Here is a 23,856-nt window from a genome sequence, read left to right on the forward strand (position 1 = left end):
TGTTTTTTTGGACAAAGTACTCGATAAAGAAAAATCACATTACTTAAAAAGAATTATATATAGTTACATTAATCTTAAACATACGCGAAAAGATATAACTCCAGGGATTTTTAAAAGACGGAATAAATGTCACGTGTGCGTATGGAATATACAATTATTATTGACATGGTACATTTGCTTAAAAATATATAATAGATACAAATTTGGACGTACGTGTGTAATGTATACGCCGTTGAAACGTATACGCGCAACGTATATTACACACGCGGTAATCATTAACGCTCATTTAGCGGCACGTACGAATTTCCTAGATTCTATCTAAACTAAATCGCTAGAGATGTTCCGGAATGAGTTCGCAAAAATATATATCTACACTTTATCTACGGCTGACTTTAAAGATGCGCTCGTTTCCGCTCGTAATTGAAGCGCGCTAATTAGTGGTAGGAAATTAAGAGCATTTACGAGAGGTAACGCGAATCCATTTGACCGGCATTACGTTACAGGTGTGCCGTCGTCGCGTCTGACAGCAGAGAATGCATATGTAATTGAATATACGAAACGAATTATGCAAACTGTAAGCCGCAATCTCTCTTTCTTCAACTTTCTCACGTGTCATACATTAAGTCGACTACACGTCTTGCACGTTCGTTACTTCGAAATATCTAACGTTTTATAAAGCTACCTTCGTACCTAGATCTTTGAGCAATGATGTTTCATCTGATTGCACTTTTGATATCGTGACGAATTAATTCGACGAGCGCCATAAACGATGTGATCGTCTATGCTTGCGGTATTCAGTTCGATATATTCCAGTATGTACACAATTAAAATTATTTAAATCTGTAAAAAATATAGTTTCGAAAAATGTGTGTTTTTATCAAAAGTATTTTATTCGAAATTCTAGGAAGATTTGTGTCTTAGAAATATTTTTAGATATAATTACACTGCACTGAGACACGAGTACAGTCGCAAATACTTTATCAAAAATATATTCGACTTTATCTCAATAAAATTATTATTTATTCGGCCAAAAGGCGGCTGCTAATTCGTTATCGCGCTGCGTACGAGCAAGATGCCAAGGGCACGGATAAAGCCGTAGAGCGTAGTTTCTTCGGCAATATTCGGCAATGTTCAGAAATTTTTACGCTTCGCGTTTCTGAATCATTTCGCGCGAAGAGTGATCGCGATACAGATCGCTTCTCAGTCCGCGCGACTATATCTCTCCGCTTAATGTCTCTCGCGTCAACACGTTTCGAGAACAACGTAGGAACCGACTTCTTCGCTCTCTTACTTAACGCTAACGACAAGTGCGACTTTTTTTCAGGTGAACGAAGACCACGCCGACGATGCTGTCTCCTCGGTTCCCTCTCTGATCCAATCGACGATCGCGAGTCGATCAGTATTAACTTTAATAAGTGTGAATCCAGCGCGAGGCGCTATGGCAATGGGCTTAGGAGAAGGAGAGAGCCCTCTTCTTCGGGGTATTCTTACGTACTGTGTGTTAAAAAAAAAAGAAAGGAAGAAAATATAAATACGCTAGGAGTCCTGGAGGATTCACGAATTACCAAAATCAACGGAATCGAGGAAACGCGCGATTCGGAGAAAACGAAACGGAGGCGGAGAGCGTCCTCCCTCGCGGTCGCTCTCACTGGCGAACCCGGCACTTCCGGTTACGCACATCGTGACGGCAGCTCTGCGTCACCTCGTCGAACGCCGTGCCCTCCTCGCACACGAACCGGAAGTCCAGCACCTGCCGCGAGGTGAAGCCGGGCGAGCAATAGTGGAACAATCGACAGTCCCTGGAATCACCGTAGAAACGATACATCTCCCTCTCCAGGCAATTGAAGCTCGGGTGCTTCCGGGGGTTCACGAGCTTTCGACGCGGGAAGCCGCTCGACCTGAAGATCGCGGCTTCTTCCATCGACGCGACGGGATCGGCGTCCTCCGCTTTCGGCAAGACGGTCGTTAAGATTGAGACCGACGTCGCGCGATCAGGAATCGGAGGAACCGAAGAAACCGGAGAAGTCTTCTGCTGAGAAACTTTGGCAGTGGAAGCTGTCGTGGTGGTCTCCGCTATTTCGAGGTACTTGGTACTCGGTGTGATCTCAGCGTACTCGGACTTTTCGGATAACAACGTCGTCGGTAGATCAGTCGTCGTGAGAATATCCGTGCTCTCCGTCGTTTCCTGCGGCTTAACATCTATCTCTTTCGTTGTCTGCTCGGTGGAAGACGCAAGAGTGGATAATCCAGATAGAGGATAAGGAGTGAAAGCCTCGATCTCCGTGGTCGTGATTCCCGGATCGACGTCCGAAGAGTTGACTGGACTATTCTGCTCGGACGGGCTTGGAAGTTGATCTTCCTTGTTCGTCTGATCGTTCTTCGTGGAAGGATCGAAGGATGTATGTTCATTCGCTTCTAGTTTGTTCTCGAGGCCGTTCTCCTCGCTTCTACCGGACTCCGTTGTCATCGTCGTCGTCGCTGCCACTGTCGTCGTTGCTGCCGTAGTCGCTGCTGTCGTCGTCGTTGCTGCCGTAGTCGTCGTTGTTGCTTCCGTTATTGCTGTCATTGTCGTCACTGCTGCCGTCGTCGCCGTCGTCGTCATCGTTGGCGCCGTTACCGTTGTCATCGTCACAAACTCCGTCGTCATTTCTGGATTCTCCGTGTTCAATTTTTCTGTAGTAGTAGTATCAATAGTAGTAGTAGTAGCTGCGGTGGTGGTAGGAGGTTTTCGTGATAAAACGAGCTTCCTGATCATCGGCTTCGGCGCCAATTCGTTATAAGATTTAGGCGGTTTCGCCGGCTTCGGATTGTACAGACCCAGTCTCGGTTTGATCACGACCGGAACCGGGGTCGTCGTAGGAGGGCTGTAAGCATAAATTCTTTTGTTCCCGGTAGGCTTAAAGAGTTTCGGTGGCGTGGCACGAGGAGTGGTAGTTATCGGCCGACGAGTGGTGGCCTTAGTTGTCGTACTTGAAGCTGTCGTTGTGGTCGACGCCGTTGTAGTCGACGCCGTTGTAGTCGACGCCGTCGTGGACGACGCTGTCGTGGTCGGCGCTGTTGTGATCGATGCTGTTGTGGTCGACGCTGTCGTGGTTGACGCCGTTGTGGTCGATGAAGTCGTGGTTAAACTCGCGATAGGAAGGAGATCCTCGACCTCTGTGACACTCGCCGTGTATTCCGTCTGCGTTTCCGCCTCGACGCTATCATCCATCCGCTGCGTCTCTATATTCTCACGATCGGAATCTTTCGCTGATGCATCTTTCTTCTCCCCGTCATCCTTCTCTTCCTCGTTCTTGTCCTCCTCGGATTCAATCGATTTCGTCGTGGTTTCTGTCCCCCTGTAATTCTCCGGCTCGTAATTATCGTCGACGTAATCGTGCACGCCGCTTTCGTCAGACGATGATATTTCTTCTGTCACTTCCACGTTCTCTTTATCGTCCGATATAGGTAGTTCGTCCGTGAATTTTAGAACACCCTCGGTACTGCCCTCGGCCTCCTCAGTCGATGCCGCGACGTCCTCCTGAGAGTCGGTGTACTCCTCGGAGTTCGTGTAATCCGCGAACGTGGTGGAACCATCGGTACTTTCCGGCTCCTCTTGAATGCTACGCGTACTTTCCACGGACGATTCCGTTATCTCCTGATATTCGTTCGATTCTTCGGAATTCTCCTCGTTGTACCTCGCGGTTGAATTCTGTTCCTCGTCCGAAACGTCAGTACTTAATCCCTCACTCGCGTCTTCGCGATAAGACGATTCTTCTTGCTCCAAGTTGCCTTCACGAGAGGTCGCAACTTCGCCGGAAGAAATTGTGCTAGGGACGTCTTGAGAACTTTCTCCTTCATTCGTACTCGTGTTAATTTCATCGTCCGGAATTTCGTCCTCCTTAGAAGAGAATCCTTCATTGGAAGACTTCTTTTCTTCAGAGACGGGCGTAACTTCCGTTGATCTCGCTTCTTCTGCGCTTCGTGGAATCTTGGTGAAGATCGTATCTTCCTTGTCAGTCGTCTGCGTATATATCGATTCTGTTTCCTGTTTTTCTTGTTTTTCTTCCTTCGTTTTATCGGCACGTAGTTCGGAACTCCTCGCGTGATCCTTCACAATCTGGCGATCGAACGAGTGCTCTATCTCTTTATCCTTGCTGGCGTCCTGGCTTTTGTCGTCCCGCAAGCTCTTCGAGTACTTCGCGTCGCGTTGACCGATCGCCCTCGTGTCAATTTCTTTAAAAGTTCGTGATTCTGACTCTCCGAAAATGTTGCTGTCGATTTGCTCCGCAACTTTCGTCTTGAAAGATACGACGGATGGGGTCACAGTGGTAGTAGAAGTAGTAGTAGGAATAGTAGTAGTAGGAATAGTAGTAATAGGAATAATAGTAGTAGAAATAGTAGTAGTAGGAATAGTAGTAGTAGGAATAGTACTAGTAGCAATAGTGCTAGTGCTAGTAGTCGTTCTTTCCACGTCTTCTTTCTGCTGAATTGCCTCTGTCACTTCGACATTTTCCGTTCTCTGCTGCTTTATCCTCGAAGATATGCGTCTTCTCGGCGACCTCACTCGAGAACTCTTCCTTCTCGGACCAGATTTCCGTTCTCCGCTATCCTTGGCACCCTTTCGCTTGGTCGTCTCGCGCGGAACTACCAGTTGTCTCTCCTCGCCGGCGACGGAGTTCGATCGCTTCTCCGATTCATTTTTTATCAGGTATCCCGCGATTTGTCCTCTGTGCGCAACTTTCTCGTTGGTCTTCGATGCGTCGTGCGTGTCAGATTTCGTTTCCTCCTCAATGATAATCTCGATAGGTGCGTCAGTCTTCGCGGATGTGGCTTTCACTTTGGAATCATTATCGGAATTGAGTATTATTACGTCTATAACGTCTCCTCGAGATTCGTTTTTTCGAGGACGAGCAGTAGTGGATTCAGCGTAAAATTCAAATTCTAATCCTGATGTATTCTTAACGTGCTTTCTCTTATCAAGCGATTTATTAGTATTAACTTTGACACTTGAAGACGAATCTTCGTGACCTGTTTCCTCATCCTCTTCGTCCTCATTTCTATCCGTACTTTTATTCAGATCCAAGTGTTTCGAAGCTTCTGTCTTCAAATCTTCTAAATAATCTACTTTTTTTATTATATTGTCTTTCGGCTGCTTTACAGGTGTCGTATCGAAAGTTTCGCTATTTATCTCAACACGTTCGGTATTATTTTTAATTTCTCCAGCATCATTACGAGAGGAATCTTCGTTCGCTTCATCGCTAAATAAAATATCCCTAAATTTTAGCAGACTCTCTTTAAGAATCCGGAAATCGACGTTGACCCGAGCACGCGCGCTTTCTTTGTTCCTCGCGTTATCTTCATCCTGACGACTGTCCGCTCCGTAAATGAAATGATACGGTTGCTCAAGCGATCGTTTCCCGCGCGAGAATCTCATTCTGTCCATCGCGTACTGGCGATTTTTGCGAATTTTCGGGACGTCACGATAAAAAGGATCGAAGGACTCGTCACCCTCCTTGTAATCGTCGTAGCTGGCCGGTATAGTCGGCAACGGCAACGTCACCAACTGCGTGGTGTTTAGGGGTCTGCCGGACTCATCGCTCACGCTCGCCTTCGCCGTGACGATCACCCGGGATTGCGAGGGCAGCAGAGGCGACGGATTCTGCACGAGTCTCTGGATATCCGACGGCGGCAGACTTATGGTGAACTGATGGTGAGGCTTGAGCTGCGGCACCGTCACGTCCGGCGACACGTGAATGTGTTGGGTAACCTGACGAGTGACTGACGACTGCGGGGGCTTCGGCGAAGGCCTCGGCGTCGGATAGAACGATCTGACGGTCGTCTCGGTGGCCGGGGTCGGCAGAAAGTTGCCGGATATCCTCTGCTGCTGCTGCTGATGTTGCTGCTGCGGCGTCTGACTTGTCTTCGTCTGCACTGTTCGGGACGACTCTTGCGGGCTTAGCACCGGAGATATCGCCAGCTTAGAAATCTAATATCAGAGATAAAGAAACGTAAGAGAGATTTTAACAATATATTTGTATTAAAATTAATTCTGTCTGAATTTAAACCGCAGACTAAATATCGAAATGATTTTTAGCGATTGCTGTACCATTTTTATTATCAAATTTTACGCGGTTAAACATGAAATATCTTGTACATACCTTGCCCTCGTTCGCCGACTGTATCGCCTCCAGTGCCCTTATATCCTGCTCCTGATCGTCGTCATCACGATAGTCGGTGGTCTCGCGCGGATTGTTGCTGTGGACGGTGAACTCGCGTTCGGTGGTGCTCGCGATCCCGTGATTGTGAAATATGGGGTTGATCAAGGCCGCCGGGCTGTTCGCGTTGCTGTTAAGCAGCGTCTGTATCGTGGAGGACGTCGCGTGGAACAGCGGCGTCACGGTCGACGGTTCGCTGCGAATGATCTGCGGCGGCGGGCCCACCGTCGAGCTGTACCTGATCTGGTGGATCTGCGGGGGCGGCGGGGGTGGCGCCGGCGGCACGGTCGTCGAGCTTACGCCGCCCTGATTGCTGAACAATTGGTAGGACGTGGCCTGATTGCTGGTGCGCTCGCCGCCGTTGTGGAAGATGTACTGGTGATGATAGCCGCCATTCTTATCGTCGTACAGCGACTTGGACTGGCTCGTGTGCACCTGCGGGAACGGCGGCTGCGGTTGATAATGCTGCGGATAGCCGGACGGATGCTGGAAGGAACCGCTGGCGGCCGTGGTGGACGGCTTGCTGGGCCGGGACGTGGTCGTGCTGGTCGTGCTGGTCGTGCTGGGTCGCGCCGAGGTAGTTCGCGACTGGTGATCCTCCACCGGGTCAATCGTCAGATCGTCCTCGTCGTCGCCGGTCTCGTGTAAGCTGTAAGCAATGAAGAAAACGGACGTGCGGCGTTAAAGAAGGTAGATCGATCGATGATGAATCACGACATTGTTTCGCAGACGCGTGACTTCTCTCGGTAGCGCTTTTGCACGAGTTTACGAAATTGGATATTACGTTACATGGAACATGCATCACTGCCCGGTGATTTATAGGCTACGATCTTGATGTCTGCCTCTTGATACGGTGAGCGAGTATCTTCTTTATCTATATTCATCGTGTCGCGTGACGTGATAAATTCTTGGGAAGAAAATTGTCGTCGTTAGCGGATGCTCGAGTGTCGCGACGATGCATTCCTGCGCGTCAGTGGTTCGCGACATTACGCTGACGGATGATAATAACGTGTGAGGTGCAAGACAGATGGGGAGAGGTCGGGGTGTTAGTTCCCGAGGGTAAAATGAGCGGCGCGGGAACGAGATTTATTGCCGGTCGAAAATAGAAGTCGTCGAGAGAGAGGAGATGACTTAGCCGGGCTCGTCGGACATACAAATATGAAGTGTATATAAATTTCGCTGGTCATGACAGTTAATCGTTATAATTTTTATCTGCATACACCCGCGGCCGTGAGAGGAGGACGCCGGCATTCCCGGGATACCAAGCGGAGGAAAGCCGTTGAAATATTTATGGGTATACATATACATACGTGCCTTTTACGTTACGGTGATTTCGAGACGCTGAATCTCCCCGAGGTGTACGTTTGCACGTAAAAAATACGCACGGCACGCATCGCATAAGCGTACGAGTTTGTGAATGCGAGTCTGAGATACCGCGCCGTTTCATTTTCGCCTCGCGAACATTACACGGTCATATTTCTGGGAGCGTTGCTTTGGACATTGCGCAAACGGAACGAAGCGGGAAAAATGTAGCAATCCGCGAAATGCCAGTGAGAATTTCTGAAATGCGGCGATTCGATATTACCTCGTGTACGGGGTGTTCCGCTCGCTTTAGTGAACGTTCACTTTTAGTAGTAAACTTTTATCAAGTATACTTGAAATTCGGAAAAAATTCTCTTTTATTAACTATAACAATGATCAGTAATCTTATTATTTTGATCGATACACCAAAATTAAATTTTTTTAGAAAACCGAACATTTATTCGAGTTGGAGAGGCAAAGGCAAAAAAAGTTTTGTTATTTATTTACATTCTACATTCCTAAATTTCCAATAATTTCTATCGATATTGTCATTATTCGTGTCCACACGAAATTTTATACAAACCGAAGATAAATTACGTCAAATAGAAGAGGTATGTTCGGTATGTCTTCGGTCCTTACGAAACGTAAAGTGAACGTCCGAGTCTGCCGAGAATTGCGAGCGTATTCGACACCTTGTATATGACCGGCGAAGCAATCAGAGTGTGCAACAACTTCTTTCATTCGATAGCCAGTTTCTGCTCGCAGCGATTTGCATCAATGTGAAACCGGAAAATAGATTAGCGCTCGACTCGCCGTGTCATTAATGAAATTTCCAGAAAGTCAGAATTATCATTAACCCTTTGACAACCCATTTTCTTACTCCGTTACAGCACCGTGTAAATCGCTACCTTCTGGTCGACGAACACAAAAAGGAAAACTAGATTTTATAGTCACGCTATTAAATACAGTATAATAAGGCGCGGTTCGCGTCCTTAGAATTACCTGAGCGTCACAGCGTTATTGCCGTAGAGTTCCAGATTCAGATTGTAGAATCGCTCGCTCTTGCTGCAGTCGACCTCGTCAACCCTCTCGCAGACTCTGGTCTCCTGGTCGAAGACGGTCCCGTTCAGACAGAGGAATTTTATGTCCATAATCTCGTCTGAAATCAGGTCTCACGGTGAAGAAGAGGGTCATTAATCGGGGATGCTCTAGAATCACGGGGCGTGCTCGTTCTTAAAGATCTCGCCATGGCTTTAGTGCGACCCTGACTTCGAATTCGACTATCATCAGTCGAGTTTCACGATACATTAACATTACTTAATTTAAAAAATCACGAACAAATTAACTATAAATTACATATATTTTATTTATGTTTCAAGTTGAGATCACACTCGCATCTCCACCGAGAGAATGATTTATCTTCACGAGAGACGCTTTTTGCATATTTCGGAAATATATCCGTACTCTATTCTACAAAACTCCCGGAGAGACCTACACGCGTCGCGTCCACCTCGATTCGATCCATAAGTCCATAAAGTCGATTTTATACGGGAGATTATGCAAATCGTTTTATATGTCAAGCGTTCACGCGACGAAAGAGTCGGAGCCGGCCGTTTGGATCCGGGGCTGAGAGCCGACGATTTATCAGGCACGGACCCGGATTAGAAAATAATCAGAAGCAGTAATTAATAGCGGCGCGAGTCTATTTAGGATCGGCATGTATTATTTTGAAGGTAAGTAGATCATTTCATTAGAAAGTCAAAGGCTGCCCATTGGAGTTTTGTAATATCGATAGCTGGAGATCGCTCACGGCGAGAATGTCACGGTCGTCGAAGAACGTTTACTGACCTAAGCCGGAGAGTCTGCCTTTGACTCGTCACGAGGAGTCGGTCTCCTCGTCGTGCGCGAATTCGATCTTTAGAATTCGTCGACTAGAATTTCTGTTCATGACTTTCCTCCCGAAAACACCAGCGAAATGAAGCAACAAATGTTCTTTTTATAATTTTCTCTTGTAAATGCGTTAAAATGCAAATAATTTAAGCCACAATTGGCGCGGTATTTGGGGATCCCGCCTTCATAATGCAGAACTACCTTTCTGGCCGATAGTGCAGACGTGAAACATTTGACAGCCCGCCTCGACGTCCGCGTAGTATCCGCCGATCACCTTTCCTTGACACGAGAAATTCGTCTCCGGCAGGTTGTCGAAGTCCAGATACTTGAAAATCAGAAATCGGCGCTTCAGCGGAAAGAAAATTCGGCTACTATTCGCGGTGAGGTTCGTTTAAAAAGCGTTAATTTATCCTTCAGAATTATTCAATCAACTTTGAACACTTACGCCAGGTTCCCCCGCGCTGCATAACAAACGGCCATGACGAAAGTCGAGAATGGACACGAAAACTGAAAAAGAAAAGAAAACAAACGGGGCGTGAGACAACGGAAATTATGATAAAGCAACGAAAAAGTTTGCAAGATTAGGGTGTAACTTGCGCGGTCTGAGATGAATCGTTTCTGTTTTTATATCTCTCGATATAGACGATCGAAAAAGGAAATGAACTCTAAAATCCGCTGGTGCGGCGTGACTTTCAAAAAATTGAACGCGTTCTTGAAATTTTTTATAAAATGCAATCACGAATCTATTCTTAGTAAGCGCGTTTTCCTCGAGCTTGACTTTCGCTTGCGGTATTTTTCTCGAGTCGCGCGTGCATCACGTTCGATAGGCGCGTCGATGAGATAATACAGCAGTCATCTTTTGCCGAAAGTTAAAGGGAAAAAATCTTGCGGTCGCCATCTCATTCGGCGCAATCGTGTAATTTACGCGAAGGTAATTTATGCGGTTTCGCAATCGGGCCCGGGGTCCCCGGTGGGACCCCGTAGTACCAGTTGCAGCTATAATTATGCACAACTATCGTCACGCACCGACGATAGGTTAATGCACCAGACTGCTCCATAAATTCGAGTTTGCTAGTTCGATCTGCTACCGTTATAAATACAACATAATACAGCGTAACTGCAATGTTACATAAACGCGGGCGGACTGAATAAAATGTCACTAAACCGGCGAAAGATTAAGGAGAGAGAAGGCTGAACAAATGTCAATAAAATAGATCTAAAATTGGTTTAGGTGTGCAAGAGGAGGAGGTTGAGGAAAAAATTATTCATCCTTGGAAATAAGCATTTCCAATCAGCATTTACATCTGTCATAACAGCATGTATTTTTCGCCAAATAAAAGATGGATGAGGCTTCGTGAAAAATCGGAAGATGCAATACAACAAAAAAGTAATGATAGTGGAGTAGGCAACTTTCACCTCACTTATCTAACACGTGCCAGACAGGTGTTAATTGTTACCGTCAGACTAAATTATATTCTTCGCTCCGGCTCTCTGTCTCGTAGTTCGTTGCGGCATGCTAATAGCCCTCTGGGTATTCAAATTGCAAGATCCATATTTTTTATCGATATCAAGATTTATGTAACGCGATTATAATTGATTTACGGCTTATCGTTTTAATGTCCCGTCGACACGTTGAAGCACGAAAGCAATATTTCAAGCACGGTAGTAAATAAATAAATATGTCACGAAAAATTGTACAAATTTTATTTATACAATTTTACTTTATTCTCACAATAAAATTAATTGTTAAACATCTAATATTTAAATGCTCCGTAAGCTCGTATTTTTAAATGTTTAAAATATAGCGTTAATATCCTTGAGTTTGTTGATAATATTGCAATAAGTCTGCTAATTATATTTCCGGCTGAGCGCTTTCAGCGCCCGCTTTCATTCGTTTCATTCCACAATTTGACCGTGAAGCGCTACCTTGCCAGCAAATTGCACCTGCTGGATAATGCAATCGCGATACCTCGCAGCCGTTTCTGTAAAACGAAACGAGGCATTATCGTGTCCTACGGGCGACTTTTAATTCGCAACGCGCAAAGACGAACGCGGGCCTTTCACCGTGTGGCGCTCGTGTAAAATATATATATTCCGCGTGTTCTCCTAGCGCGCGAGGCCGCTCGCTCTCGATATACAATTATGTAATTCGGATAAAAAGGCGAAGGGATAGGAATGAAAAACACGTCGAAACGGCATGGCGTAAACCGGCGCGAAACAAAAAGCAGAAACGGTATACGTCGGATACGCCCGTCATCGGGCGTTTCGCCGATTATTTTTTTACATACGCTGACCTTTCGTTCGATACGACACGATGGCCCGGCCCGCGACGTCATGCGACATTAGTTTCCATCAGTTTCACCGCGGGCAACGTTGTTATTAATGTTGTATAGCTTTCTCGAGGTGAAAGAATATTCATCTTTGTCGATTTCGTTCGGATCAGGTATACAGACATATGCCGCTTACATTAAACATGACTATACCACTCTCCTGTATCTTGTATTACGTTGAAATTGATTATTTAATAATTTCCACTCACGTATATTACAAGGAATAACATTTTTCTGTAATAACAGATACAAATGGAAAATTATCTTTCTGTAGAGATATTTTTTGTTTATTATTTTACGTTACCCTGGTGAAAAGATTTCTCAGAATTTCTCATTTTATTAATCAGAATTTTTATAAAAATTTTCAGATTTTCTCAGAATGCTCAGAATTTTTCAGATATTTTTATATAAATTGGAACGTTTTTCAGAAATTTTAGTTTTATTAATACTTTGAAATACATATGATACATAAGATTAAAATTTTAAAAATAATTTTATGATTATATAATGTATTTGAATGCCCTGCTACCTTCATAAGGTATGTTGAGGTATTCAAATACGTTATATGATCAGGGAAAATCTGTGCAATTTATCAGAAATTTTTATACATACTAAGATATTCCTGAAAAATATCCTCATTCAATTATTTCTGAAGGGGTATCTGAAAAATTTTATATATTTTTTCAGAATTTTTAATAAATCTCATTTCTTACAAAGTTTCTGAGAAGATACGAGAAATTTTTTTACCAGGGTAGACTGCCAAGTAGTTTATAGTTTTATAGCTTCGCGTTCATAAACTGCCCTTCAACTTGAACAGCGGTACTAAATCCGACAACTGCGTGCAAACTGTATGTATTGCAAAAGAAAACGAACGATTAGGAAGATTGAAAGTGCGAAAGGGTTATATGGATCGAGTCACGTTGAGAGCGTCTCGAGTATAAGAGGTTAAAAAGGGAAAGGAGGAAGAAATGGAAAGCGCGGTCGCGGCACACGTCAGGATTCTACGGTAGAAACCGAAATTTCATAAATAATTCCTCGGGCATACCGCGCTCGGCCAACTGTGACAAAGTTCTTTGAAACTCCTTGGCGTTCCTCTCCGACTTCGTTCTGCACTGATCTAGTCGCGCTCTGGTCATGGACTTTTGCCTTCGTTGATCGCGGACGACTCGGCGCGTCCCGTTCTTTGCCGCATGCAGGATCAAAGCGATCCTCCTCTTGTTCTATCTTGTCCGGCATCCGAAACATTCGAAAACGCAATCTGAGTTCAAATCGTTACGAACACGGTTTCGTAACCGCGCCAGAATGTTACGGACTTGTTGTTGAGGAACGTGCGGTGCTGGTATCAATTTAATCGAAAGTAACAATTTATTACGAGAGAATCCGGAAGAAGAAGAAAGAGGTCAAAAGCCAATCGATATTTTATTTTGATTTTATTTACACATTTTTATTTGATTTTATTTACATCCCTTTTAGTCTGCAGGAATCGTAGATTGATATTACAAAGAATGCAATCGCAAATGAATATTCTATGTGCATGGGCATATTAATCTACCTTTAAAGAGTCAGATATGCACAGTAAAAGTAATTTAAGATTCATGTATGCGGCGCGATACCTACTGCTTTAATTTGCCTTAATGGGCTTATAACTTATATACATATTTATGTTCTTAATCCTTAATTCTCAATTATTCTTATTTATGACTTACATATTTTATACGAAAGTCACTTCTAATTTTGTTTTCGCTGTTTTTTTTTTATACGCAATGTAAAATATTACAATCCGTCGAAAATTCGTTTGACATTTTGAAGTCCAAGAGGGAAGAGGACCTTTTAATCTCGCAATTTTCTCAGAAATGCGAAATATCATCAGTCTATCGACAAACGCGCGGACTTCGCGCGGGCATTTTCAGATTCTTTCGCGCGGGGAAAAAAAAACACCGATCGCGGCGACATGTCTATTCCGCATCGCTGCGATCATCTCGATCGTTAATCATCGTCGAGATTATTTCCTGACATCGCGGCCGCGTGGGGCACGCGCGTGCACGCTGCATCTCCGACGACGACGGCGACGTAACGCCGGGGGAGAAGCACGTGGCGCATCGTGCATTATAGTAATAATCAATCCGGCTTTCGTTCATTGCAATTTTCGCTTAATGACGCGCTCGCTTACGCGGGAGACGGGATTCCACCATCCGCCGAGCGTATCGCCGCTTTGCGTATATATCTATACACGTATAATGGGTCCAGACGTACGTATACGGTTGCTCACTTCTTTTCTCACCATGCGCAACCGTACAGGCGTATCCGAAGAAGCGTAGAAGCCAGTGATATAATCCCTTAGCGCGTAACACCTGTGTGAATCCCGTGACATTTAGAACTGCCAGCTTTAGCACCGGTCCGTCGCTCGTCTTCGCGCGCGATCTTCGATTTCGTCGATAAACTGTATCTTCCCCGATATTGTCCTAGTATTTGTTACCGCTGTCCACAGCATCCCGGTCGTTCTCAATGAGTGGACCATTTCATAAGCGCGCGCGGGTCTCGCAGAGGGATGTGAAAGCGTGCGGATCCTCCCACGCGGCCAACCGTCCTCGGCACGAGGCAAAAGATCCTATCGATCTTTATGACGCTTTACTACCGAGCGATCAGGAAGACTTATATGTGTATAATTGGGTAATCTGTTAATTAGACTAGAATAGACGAGATAGCGATCGTTCGAAAGTTCTCCAGAGACAAACGATCGTTGGAGACGTAACGAGGAGGAATTAAATATGAGTATATCTTTCTTCTATTAGCGAAGCTTATAATGTCAATCAGCAATACGACGAACCCCGTAAATAAATAACAGAACTGTATATTACTTCACGATTAATCAATTAGATATAAAAATGAAGCTTGAACAATAGTTACTGATTTGTTTTATTTCTGTCTAAAGGCAAATAAGAATAAGATATATTCATATTGTAAAAATATGGCTGGATAAATTTGTTAGATTAACTAAGACGTACGGTTTCAAGACACACCATTGCAAACGCCAATTACTGATTCGTTGTATTTCTGTTCAAAGGCGAATAAGAGAGATGCTGGTATTACGTTGTGTTCAAAAATATGGTTAGATAAATTCGCTAGATTAACTAAGGCGGACGGTATTTTTTTTTTTTTACATTGTTCCTGCAACACACGCACGTGAAAACCGCGCGAGACAAAGTATCAGGTCGCACCATCGCGAACGACTTAATTAATATCGACAATCGCGCGAATCGGCGAGAAATCGAAAGTAAGCGGGCTCGGACAGCCGCGCGCTTGAAATGAACCGTGTGGATCGATCGTGTATTGGGAAACGGTTCCGCGATCGAGAGGCGGACCAGTGAGCGTACCGCAGGGAAGAACAGAGCGCTTTTGTTTGCGTCGGCGTGCTGATAATAATCGGCGGCTCTACGGGCAATAAATGACGATTACACGCTCTCGTTCGCCCGCGTTCGCGGCTAATTAACGGTTAATCGATCGGCAACGTTAGTCGCTCGTGAATCCGAGGGATTCATTTTTAGCCCGAAGCTTCCGCAACCCTCGGTCGCGGCGCGGTAATTAATTCCGCTCCCCTTCCTTTCGCGAATATTAATTACGCCCGCATGGGAATAAATCACGGATTCGCTCGGCCATCGACGGCGCGTAGGTTGCCCAATCGGCCTTGCATACGTTAGTTTATAGGTCGTTCGCGTAAATGTTAATTGAAGTCGAAGCTTAGCTAATTTTCCGTGTTTCTTTTTTAAATTGTTCCACGCTCTCGCAAACGAGATGAAGAAGCACCTCGACTTCGCTCAACTTCATCTCACGCATTTACAACACGGACACGGCCTTGTGGAAGGAAACAGGTATATGACTTGCGGCAGCAAGATTTGTAGCAACGCAGCAAAGGTAACTCTTCGCAAATTATCCGTTTGCATTACAGTTAACAGGGACAGGCTTTATTTTATATCCTTTGCATAATGACATTTTGATAGTTTTAATTCGCATTTACGCTTGTACGATTTCGCAATCGACAACCACTGCAGCTTTGTGCATGCTATGCCTCCTCAGTCCTCCCCTCTTTTCTCTCTCTCTCTCTCTCTCTCTCTCTCTCTGGAGCGAAGACGTCTCAAATCCCGATTATCGCAATCTAACCGTCACTACCATTAACGTGATATTACCGTTACAGTAGCGTCGCTCCGACGGCGTTACTCCATCAGGCAGGAGTATTGCTCAATCCCCTCCGGCGGCTCATCTCGGGGAGCCAGTTTGCCCCCTCCCTACCCCTCGCGCGATCTCATAGAGCTGCACCATATACTTTTTACCCGCGCGAAACTCATTCTTTACGCTGATTACTGTGATCGAGCGAGAAGGAAATCAAATTATTGCCGGCGCTTCGACGCCGCGCCAATTATACGCGCATCTCGCCACCCGGCCATCCCGTTTTTTTATTCACAGCACTAGCGCAATATCGCCATAACTCGATATTACACGGGTCCGATCAAGACGTCGGCTGACGCTTCGTTAATTAGCACCTCGGTGTGATTAGATGTAAGCACGCGGGCCTACGATCCTCGATCGCATCGATCCCGCTCGAAATTATTGCGTCATAATTCCCATATTTGCAACTTCATATATCTAAAGTGATCATCTCTTCGACTAAAGCCGAGACAAATTTTATCGTTCGGCAAATATCCATTTCTTCGAAGCTCGATCGTGAATCGTTGGTCCGTTATAATCCGTTCTCTCAGATCGCGGAAACGCGCGCCATCAGGCGATGCGTAAGTACCATCTAACCGTGTCTTAAGGATGTCACGTACGAGGAAGAGCCGTGATACGTCCCCCGCGATTTTACTACAGCCCGAAAGGGCACGTCGCGTCGGTGCGCATTGCGGAATCGCGTAAGAAGAGCACCTTTCACCTTCCGCGAGCTCACATAGATCGCCTTTATGTCGATACGTCCGCGATTACCAGCGTAATTTACGTCCGTCGGCGCGTCGGCGCGGGTATTCGACGGAGTATCGACGCACAAAAACAGATGTTACCCGGCCCGTGTACACAGCGGTAAACTCCGATTACCGATCTCCGTATTCCGTACTCCGTTTAATTAAACGCTGACCGAATTCTTGGAGGATTTACATTAAACTCACCTTAAAATTTATATCGAGACTCACCTTGTGATTGGAATGGCATTCTGTTATTTTGTTGCCGAAATATTTAACAAGAATTCCAAACTTGAGAAATTTTCATAATGCTAATTTATTTAGTTTTTGAAGAATAAATATTGCGAAACACACTCTGTGTGAATACAAGCGAAATGTTACTTTTTGTACACACAGATGATCCAATACTTTTGACCGGTGAATCGCACTTTCGACGGCCGATTTAATGTAATTTCTCGTTACGCTGAATCTCGTGACTAGTGTGGAACACTGTTCTGCTGTCCGTGCACGTCGCGATATTACGTCAATTCCATCGGTGATCCGCGACCCGCGCGATGAGCATAATCCATCACGAGAAAGTACTTTGAAAAACTGATCCGGGAAATCGGCCGATCGCAACGCGCGGATGCTGCTTGAATAATTACACGCCGCAGCAGGTAGAACCGCGGATGAATGATCTTCCTGAAAACGATCGCCACTCGAGATGCATAATTTCGAAACGCTCCAGATTTGAGGGAACCGCGATCTTCTAACTCGTGGTACAACGATACTTCATATAAATTGAAAATATGAATAAAGAAAATACATGGAATAAGCTTTTTTTTTTTAAAACACACGGCATCCGTGACATACGTCAGGTATTTTATTCAAAGCAGATTAGATAATCTTGAAATGCAAAATAATCTTAAGTATGCAATATTTTACAATGTTCTTTATTTTAAAACAAATTATATTTGAGACATAAAAATATAAGCGTTATAAGTGATGAAGAAGATTATTGTAGTGTTAAAATTCGCAACAATGTTGAATGCGCGCATGCACGAAGGAAGTTTCTCGGATCCGGAAGCTGTTGAAATTGGAAATCGCTGCGAAGGCGTCCTAGACGAAAGCGTTTATCCAATTAAAATGTTAATGAAGGCTGTCAAAGATTGCTCCGTTTCCGCGTGTGTTACTCACTGGCTGTCTTGCTTCTTGTTTGCGAACCGTACTGATCACTTGCTTCAAACGACATACGTGTAATGTCAATATCTTATTGCAACATATTAAATAACAAATTATTAGATATAATAAATGTGTGAAAAAAAATACAATTCTATATACCCAACACGAAGTAATGCTTTAAAGATTAAATCTATGCGGGTCAGATGTCGAGTTTCTTCATTAATTTGTTTACCAAAAGTGTACGAACCACAAATCATTCACCGGAGCGCAAAACAAAAAAAAACTAAGGCAAAATCAACGAGAACGAAAGTGAAGGTAAGCAGAACGCAGATGAAGCGAACCGTTACAAAACCGAGGCGTGATAGTAAAAGGATGAGAAGGTCGCGGATCGGTTCACTTTCTAACTGTCATAACATCCTGAAATAGCATGGAAAGAGTGCCCGGCTAGTCCCCAAGCAGGTAGAAGACAACCCGTTGTCTTTCGTTCTGAAACAGCGAAATTCGTAATAAAGGTCGGCTCGTCTCGAAAGGTTACAGTGCAAGAAGATACCGTAAGATTAAAGATGTATGTGGGTGTATCCGACCCGAAGTGATTTACGGGGGATTCAAGAAATATCGCCGTTCGCTTTATTCGCGGGAAAATTTTGATCGCGAATTCGAGAAATCAATCTTCTGAAATTTCTAGACATCAAGATGGGCCATTATAAATTGACAAGCACATAAAAAAGTAGATTATTTTAATAAGATTAAGATTGATAAAAAATCATCATTTTCTTGATGTAGGTATACAACAAGCACTGTGAATACTCTTCTCTCGTGAAACTGTCTGCGTATATCTATTAACGTATCAATGTAGCTACCTCAATCATCATTTCGTAATTTTTTCTTCTTCTTAAATAAAGATACATCTTAAAAATTATCTCTTATTGTTTATGGAATGTCTAGGTGTCTCTAAATACACATCGTCGCGTTGCGCCACTTGCAGTCGTCTAATGCAGCGGGGAAATGGCACGCAGGAAGAAAGACGAAGGAGGAAGAGGAGGTACAGTTAGTTTCTTTAGCGGGATGAACGAGCAGGTATTTAAGGTCGAAAGAAGAGAATATAGCTCTTGCGCAACTGCTCGTTTGTGTCAGTCATAGGTATAGGAGGTCGCGTCCGACTGAAAAGCAATAAATAAGTTTCGTGATATAACGAGGAAGAGTCACGTCACGTGTCATGTTTTCGGGATATCGTGAACAGTACTCGCGACTGGCGGATTAAAATTTCAGTTCACATAATTTCGAGAAACACCAAAGTGTAAAAAAAAAACAAAGTAACGGTAAAAAATTTTTATTACATATCGCCATGATGCATACAACTCGCACAAATTTGTTTAATAAGTAATAGGAAAAAAATTATAAGATTCTGTATCATGAAACGAAAATTGATATGACCGATGTTTCTATTTCATAACATAGTTTCATTGTAATTAATAAAAATAAAATAATGTACGCTCCTTTTTAATACCGGTATTGTTGATATCGCCCCTGTATTGCGATTTATATATTAAATACATATAAAAGTCATTAGAATGTATTATATTACAATGCAAAAGAGCGCCGCCGCTTCTCCAGGGTTTATTCAGCCTGTTCTCCAATCCTTGCAGATTTTAAGCTTCTTATTGCAAGAGGCAGCGAACGAGCAAACAAAAAGATAAGAGGATGAGAAACGCCGAGGATCCCCTTGTAAGAATTTAAATTGTTAAGCAAAGCCGTCGTCCCGCGCGGCCACACTCGAAATTCCCCGCGTGATCGTGATCGACGAGACGTGTCGACAATGAGTCGCGCAAGAAATAAACGCAGCAAAAAAAAAAAAGAATTACGTGCGTACTCAAGGGTCACGATTAATACGGTAATCGCAATTTGCATACTTCCGCCCCGTAGCCCCGCGGCTGACCTCCGTGCAACACGCGCGCAAGAGTGTCGGGAATATCATACTCCCGGTAGACGGACAGTAGAATTGCACACCTTCCTCGTAATGTCAAGGTTCAATTATTTACAAGGCGAACGTTAAGGCACGAATTAATAAGCCCGTACCGTTGCGCGCGGATTTATCGCTCCGCCGTACTCGAATTCGCATTAGCGCCCGACCTGGCGCTCACGTGGCGAGTCGTTCATTTATCTTTGGTGTCACGTCCTCGTTTAATGTATAATATTGTCAATGAGAAAATAAGAGAAGGATATTTTTGTAGCAATTTTAATTTTGCCAGTTGATTTTGGTGTGCCCCACCGTACAATAATTTAATTATATATTCTATTTATATTAGTTAGAATAGAAAAATTTAAACCTTTCTTATCAACACATATAATTTTATTATCATAATCAGCTCTCTTAAGAAAAAAAAAATAAAAAATGAAAGAATATTATTAGAACAGTATTTTCCGATCAGAATGCGTTATTAAAATATTGTACGATGGTTGCAGGAGATTCTGTCTCGAATCGTATTTACTAAACAGCTTTAATCGTCTTAAGTGTGCATTCATTCTCGCAATTGAACATACAAGAAAATAGTCAACGGGATTCCATAAGTTAATACAAGATTCCGTTAAGTGCATCTTGATGAGAGAAGTGCTCTTCGCATTTTTAGCTTAGGACGTATCAAATAAGAGGCTATTAACGGCGGGGGGAAAAGTGACGGCGGTGGAAACGAGTTCTCTCCGGATGGTTTCGGGTGAATCAGCTCCTGGCATTTAGAAAAAGAATCAACTTTTACAGTTAGCGGGGAAGAAAAGGAGGCTCGCGCGGACGAAGAGGAAAACCGGAGGTCATGGCGGTCCAATTGGCTGCTTAAATATTTATGAGAACGTTCTCCATTCGAGACGAGAGAGCCTAAGCAGCGCCACCCGAAAATTCCTGTCCTTTGTAAACTTTCTCCCGAACCGCACTTCTTTATTCCATCCACTTTTCTCTTTCGTTCGTTCTGTTTACGGCGAATTAAGATAGTGTTTAGAGACGCATCAGCCTTCAGTGTTTCCTAAATTTTTTGTGGAACGCATATTTAACACATAAGTACAAATACGCATTTTAAATATATCTTAAATGCCTAAATAAATTTTGATATTTAAAAAAATTATATTATTTTAATAATATTTAATTTAATCTTAAAATTAACAAAATATATGTCAGTGATAGATATAATCCGTTGCTTAATAATAAATGAGAATTCTGTAGAATGCAGATTTAATAAATAAAATTAACAATAAATTTTAATAAAAGATAATAGCAGCAGATATAATCCGTTACTCAATAAAGAAGATATTCTGCAAGAAACCTGCTGGAAGTAATTTGCATATTGTGAATTACGGAACTGGATTATTTTTGCGAGAATTCTAGACATTAAGAAAGACACAAATAAAAAAAAATAAAAAAAACAAGTCTTCCTTCATCGCGTTCTTCCTTCTTTTGAGACATTGTCTTCTATAAATAAGAGGTCATTAGCATAATTATGCGTCCGGGCAATCAAGTTGGAATGTTCTTTGGAGCGGCGGCGGGCAGACGATGTCAATCCGGGTCAAACGACGTTTATCTAGCGCAAACGGGACGAAACGCGCGCGCGCGGGGGGAAGGGGGGGAGGACACAGCCCCGAATACGCACGTGCCACCAACGAGCTCGAGGAAACCGCAAGGAAGGCGCTCGGCTCCTTTCCGCTACGCGAGCGAGCGCGCGAATCACGTAACGGCATTACAATGCGGTTACACACCTAGTCATATTTTCGCGTCGGGCGGCTCTATATCGCGATTTTGCACAATATATATATATATATATATATATATCTCAACGAGTCGATACGCGGTCGCTCATGGATCTAGATCCGCAAGGATAATTAGCTCGAGCTGCCACAATCTATCTTCCGCCCTCTTACCCGTGCACCTACGTATGTACGTACACCTCCATCCCTTCCCACCGATTGTGTTTCTCGCTCGCTAGATCACCTCGCGCCGAGGCGCGACTTCCGGCTCGATATTTGCGGCGCGAATTATATCGGATTTCTGCCCTTTCCTCGTGCGCAATCATCATTAGTTTCCCGGAGTCGTTAGATCCGAGAGAGGGATCAATCAAAACTGACGTGTTTACGGTAAACATTCTCGCCGGCAGATAAATCGACCGCCGCGGTAATTATATTTCGAGAAGGGAAAAAAATCACGGGAGGCTGATATAGATCGGGCGGATTGCTCGCCCGCGGATACCCCTCGCGCGGTTCGCGCGTAACGCGCTCGCGGTCTTGCGTAAATTGAGACGTAATAATTCGCGATCCGCGCGGCGAGGCGACGACAGGCGCGCACCGATGTCGAGGGGGAAGGAAGGAAAGAAAAAAGAAAGAAGAATAAAAAGGCGGCACTCCGCCTTCCCGATCGAGTTCGCCCGGTTCGCCGTTCCCGCTCGATCGGGCGCACTCACGTCGCGCGGGAAGCGATATCGCTGCGGAGAAGGAGGGGGACACACGTTGCATTGCACATATCGTCGATTGCGCTCGTGCGAATCCTGCGTAACACTTTCTAGAGCCGACATTACACCCAGCGGTATACCCGGACGTTATAAGACCGCGAGACGTTGGAATAAATAGAACTTTGCGAACGTGTTCGAAATGTCCCCGGTCACTTGCGCTACCGGCGCGCGGCGTGACGGAGCGGTCGCGGCTCTCGTTCGCGGTGACTCTGTCACGCCAATGCGTATTTCCGCTATTTCCAGTTCAATTCGTCGCGAATTAAAGCCGCGCCCGTTTCCAGTCCCTTCAACGAGATCGGTCTTTGACGATCTTCTCACGGGACGTGGCAAGTCGCCGCTTATTCGCGAGGGCGGACGTCGCGTGTCGTTAGCTAAAATCAAAATTGCGTATCTTCCTGCATTTCAAGTTGTCTGAGCTTCTTTATTCTATTATTCAAAATAATTAAAATAATTAAAATAATTAAAAATAATTCATACATAATAATTGTTTTTAATAATTAGAAAAATTCGACACATCTTTTATCGTCCAAGAGATTATTCGAAAGGGAACGTGTCTCGGATTGCCGTCGAGTTTCGCTCGATTTCCTGCGAAATGTGCCGGATTTTCGATTTGGATCCTCGATCCGCGAAACGAAGCGAAATCGTAGATCACACGCACACGCGGGCGTTTCATGTATGAGCGAGTGTGCGCGAGAACGCGAGAACGAAGTCATTGCTATTCGCGGCCCGCCACGGGAAACGGAAGTCCTCCATTATCCCCCGAGGCATCGGATACGCTCGTATCGCGGCACATTCCGTCTCAAACGAGACGTCGGCGTCGAGCGTAAAAAAATTTCCCTTCTTCCGGACCTCCGGGCGTCGATCTCGCCGCGCGAAACTGCCCCGGCAAACAGGCTCCGGCGCAAAGCGCAAAGCGCGACTGCGGCGTGGAAACTCGTTGGATAAATAGCCGACACGTTGCTGGCCGGTACGCAAATAACGCAATAAGTATAATATGAATAACAATATTAATAACTGCGAGAGGCTTCTATGTTCTCGAACTCCGCGCGGCAAAGTCTCCGCCGTCTTATTATTAATCATTTATCAAACTGACCGCCAGGTGAAGTAACGCGAGGAACTAACGTCGCTTCTTTCCCGTTTCGGTCGGCAATATTAATAACGCGCCGCTGGTTTGATTTGTTGCGCTTCTTTCGGCGAAGACAGCGGCGATTTATAATATAGTAACGCGAACTTTTCCGCGCGGTACGCGACGACGATGGAAGGTGGATTCGTATTCGCGCAACCGAAGAGAGAAAGAGAGAGAGAGAGAGAGAGAGAGAGAGAGAGAGAGAGAGAGAGAGAGAGAGAGAGAGAGAGAGAGAGAGAGAGAGAGAGAGAGAGAGAGAGAGAGAGAGAAATGAATGACCCTCTGGGATGCTACTCTCCCCGAGAGAATTCATTCACTCACTCATTCATCCATGACTGGACGACATGTCGCTCCAGGATAAACAATCGCGCAAATATACGTATATACTCCGTATGCAAATGCGCGCGGCCGCGGCGT

The 23,856-nt window shown here is 44.6% G+C and overlaps 1 protein-coding gene across 1 annotated transcript in view; it reads right to left on the reverse strand.

Annotated features, from left to right (window-relative positions):
• Nucleotides 1-140: 140 nt before the first annotated feature.
• Nucleotides 141-23,856, reverse strand: part of LOC139768648 (uncharacterized) — a 60,635-nt gene continuing 36,919 nt past the window's right edge. Inside the window, exons 6-10 of the mRNA XM_071699058.1 lie at nt 9,835-9,896; nt 9,591-9,714; nt 8,502-8,658; nt 6,141-6,846; nt 141-5,968 (exon numbers count right to left, since the gene is read on the reverse strand). Of these exons, the coding sequence (XP_071555159.1) occupies nt 1,646-5,968; nt 6,141-6,846; nt 8,502-8,658; nt 9,591-9,714; nt 9,835-9,896 (5,372 nt within the window). The 3' untranslated portion in view covers nt 141-1,645. The remainder of the gene's footprint in view (nt 5,969-6,140; nt 6,847-8,501; nt 8,659-9,590; nt 9,715-9,834; nt 9,897-23,856) is intronic.

The sequence above is a fragment of the Temnothorax nylanderi genome, unplaced genomic scaffold (genome assembly GCF_030848795.1).
Source record: "Temnothorax nylanderi isolate EJ_2023f unplaced genomic scaffold, tnyl_v1.0 TNYL_tig0017_pilon, whole genome shotgun sequence".
NCBI lineage: Eukaryota > Metazoa > Arthropoda > Insecta > Hymenoptera > Formicidae > Temnothorax > Temnothorax nylanderi.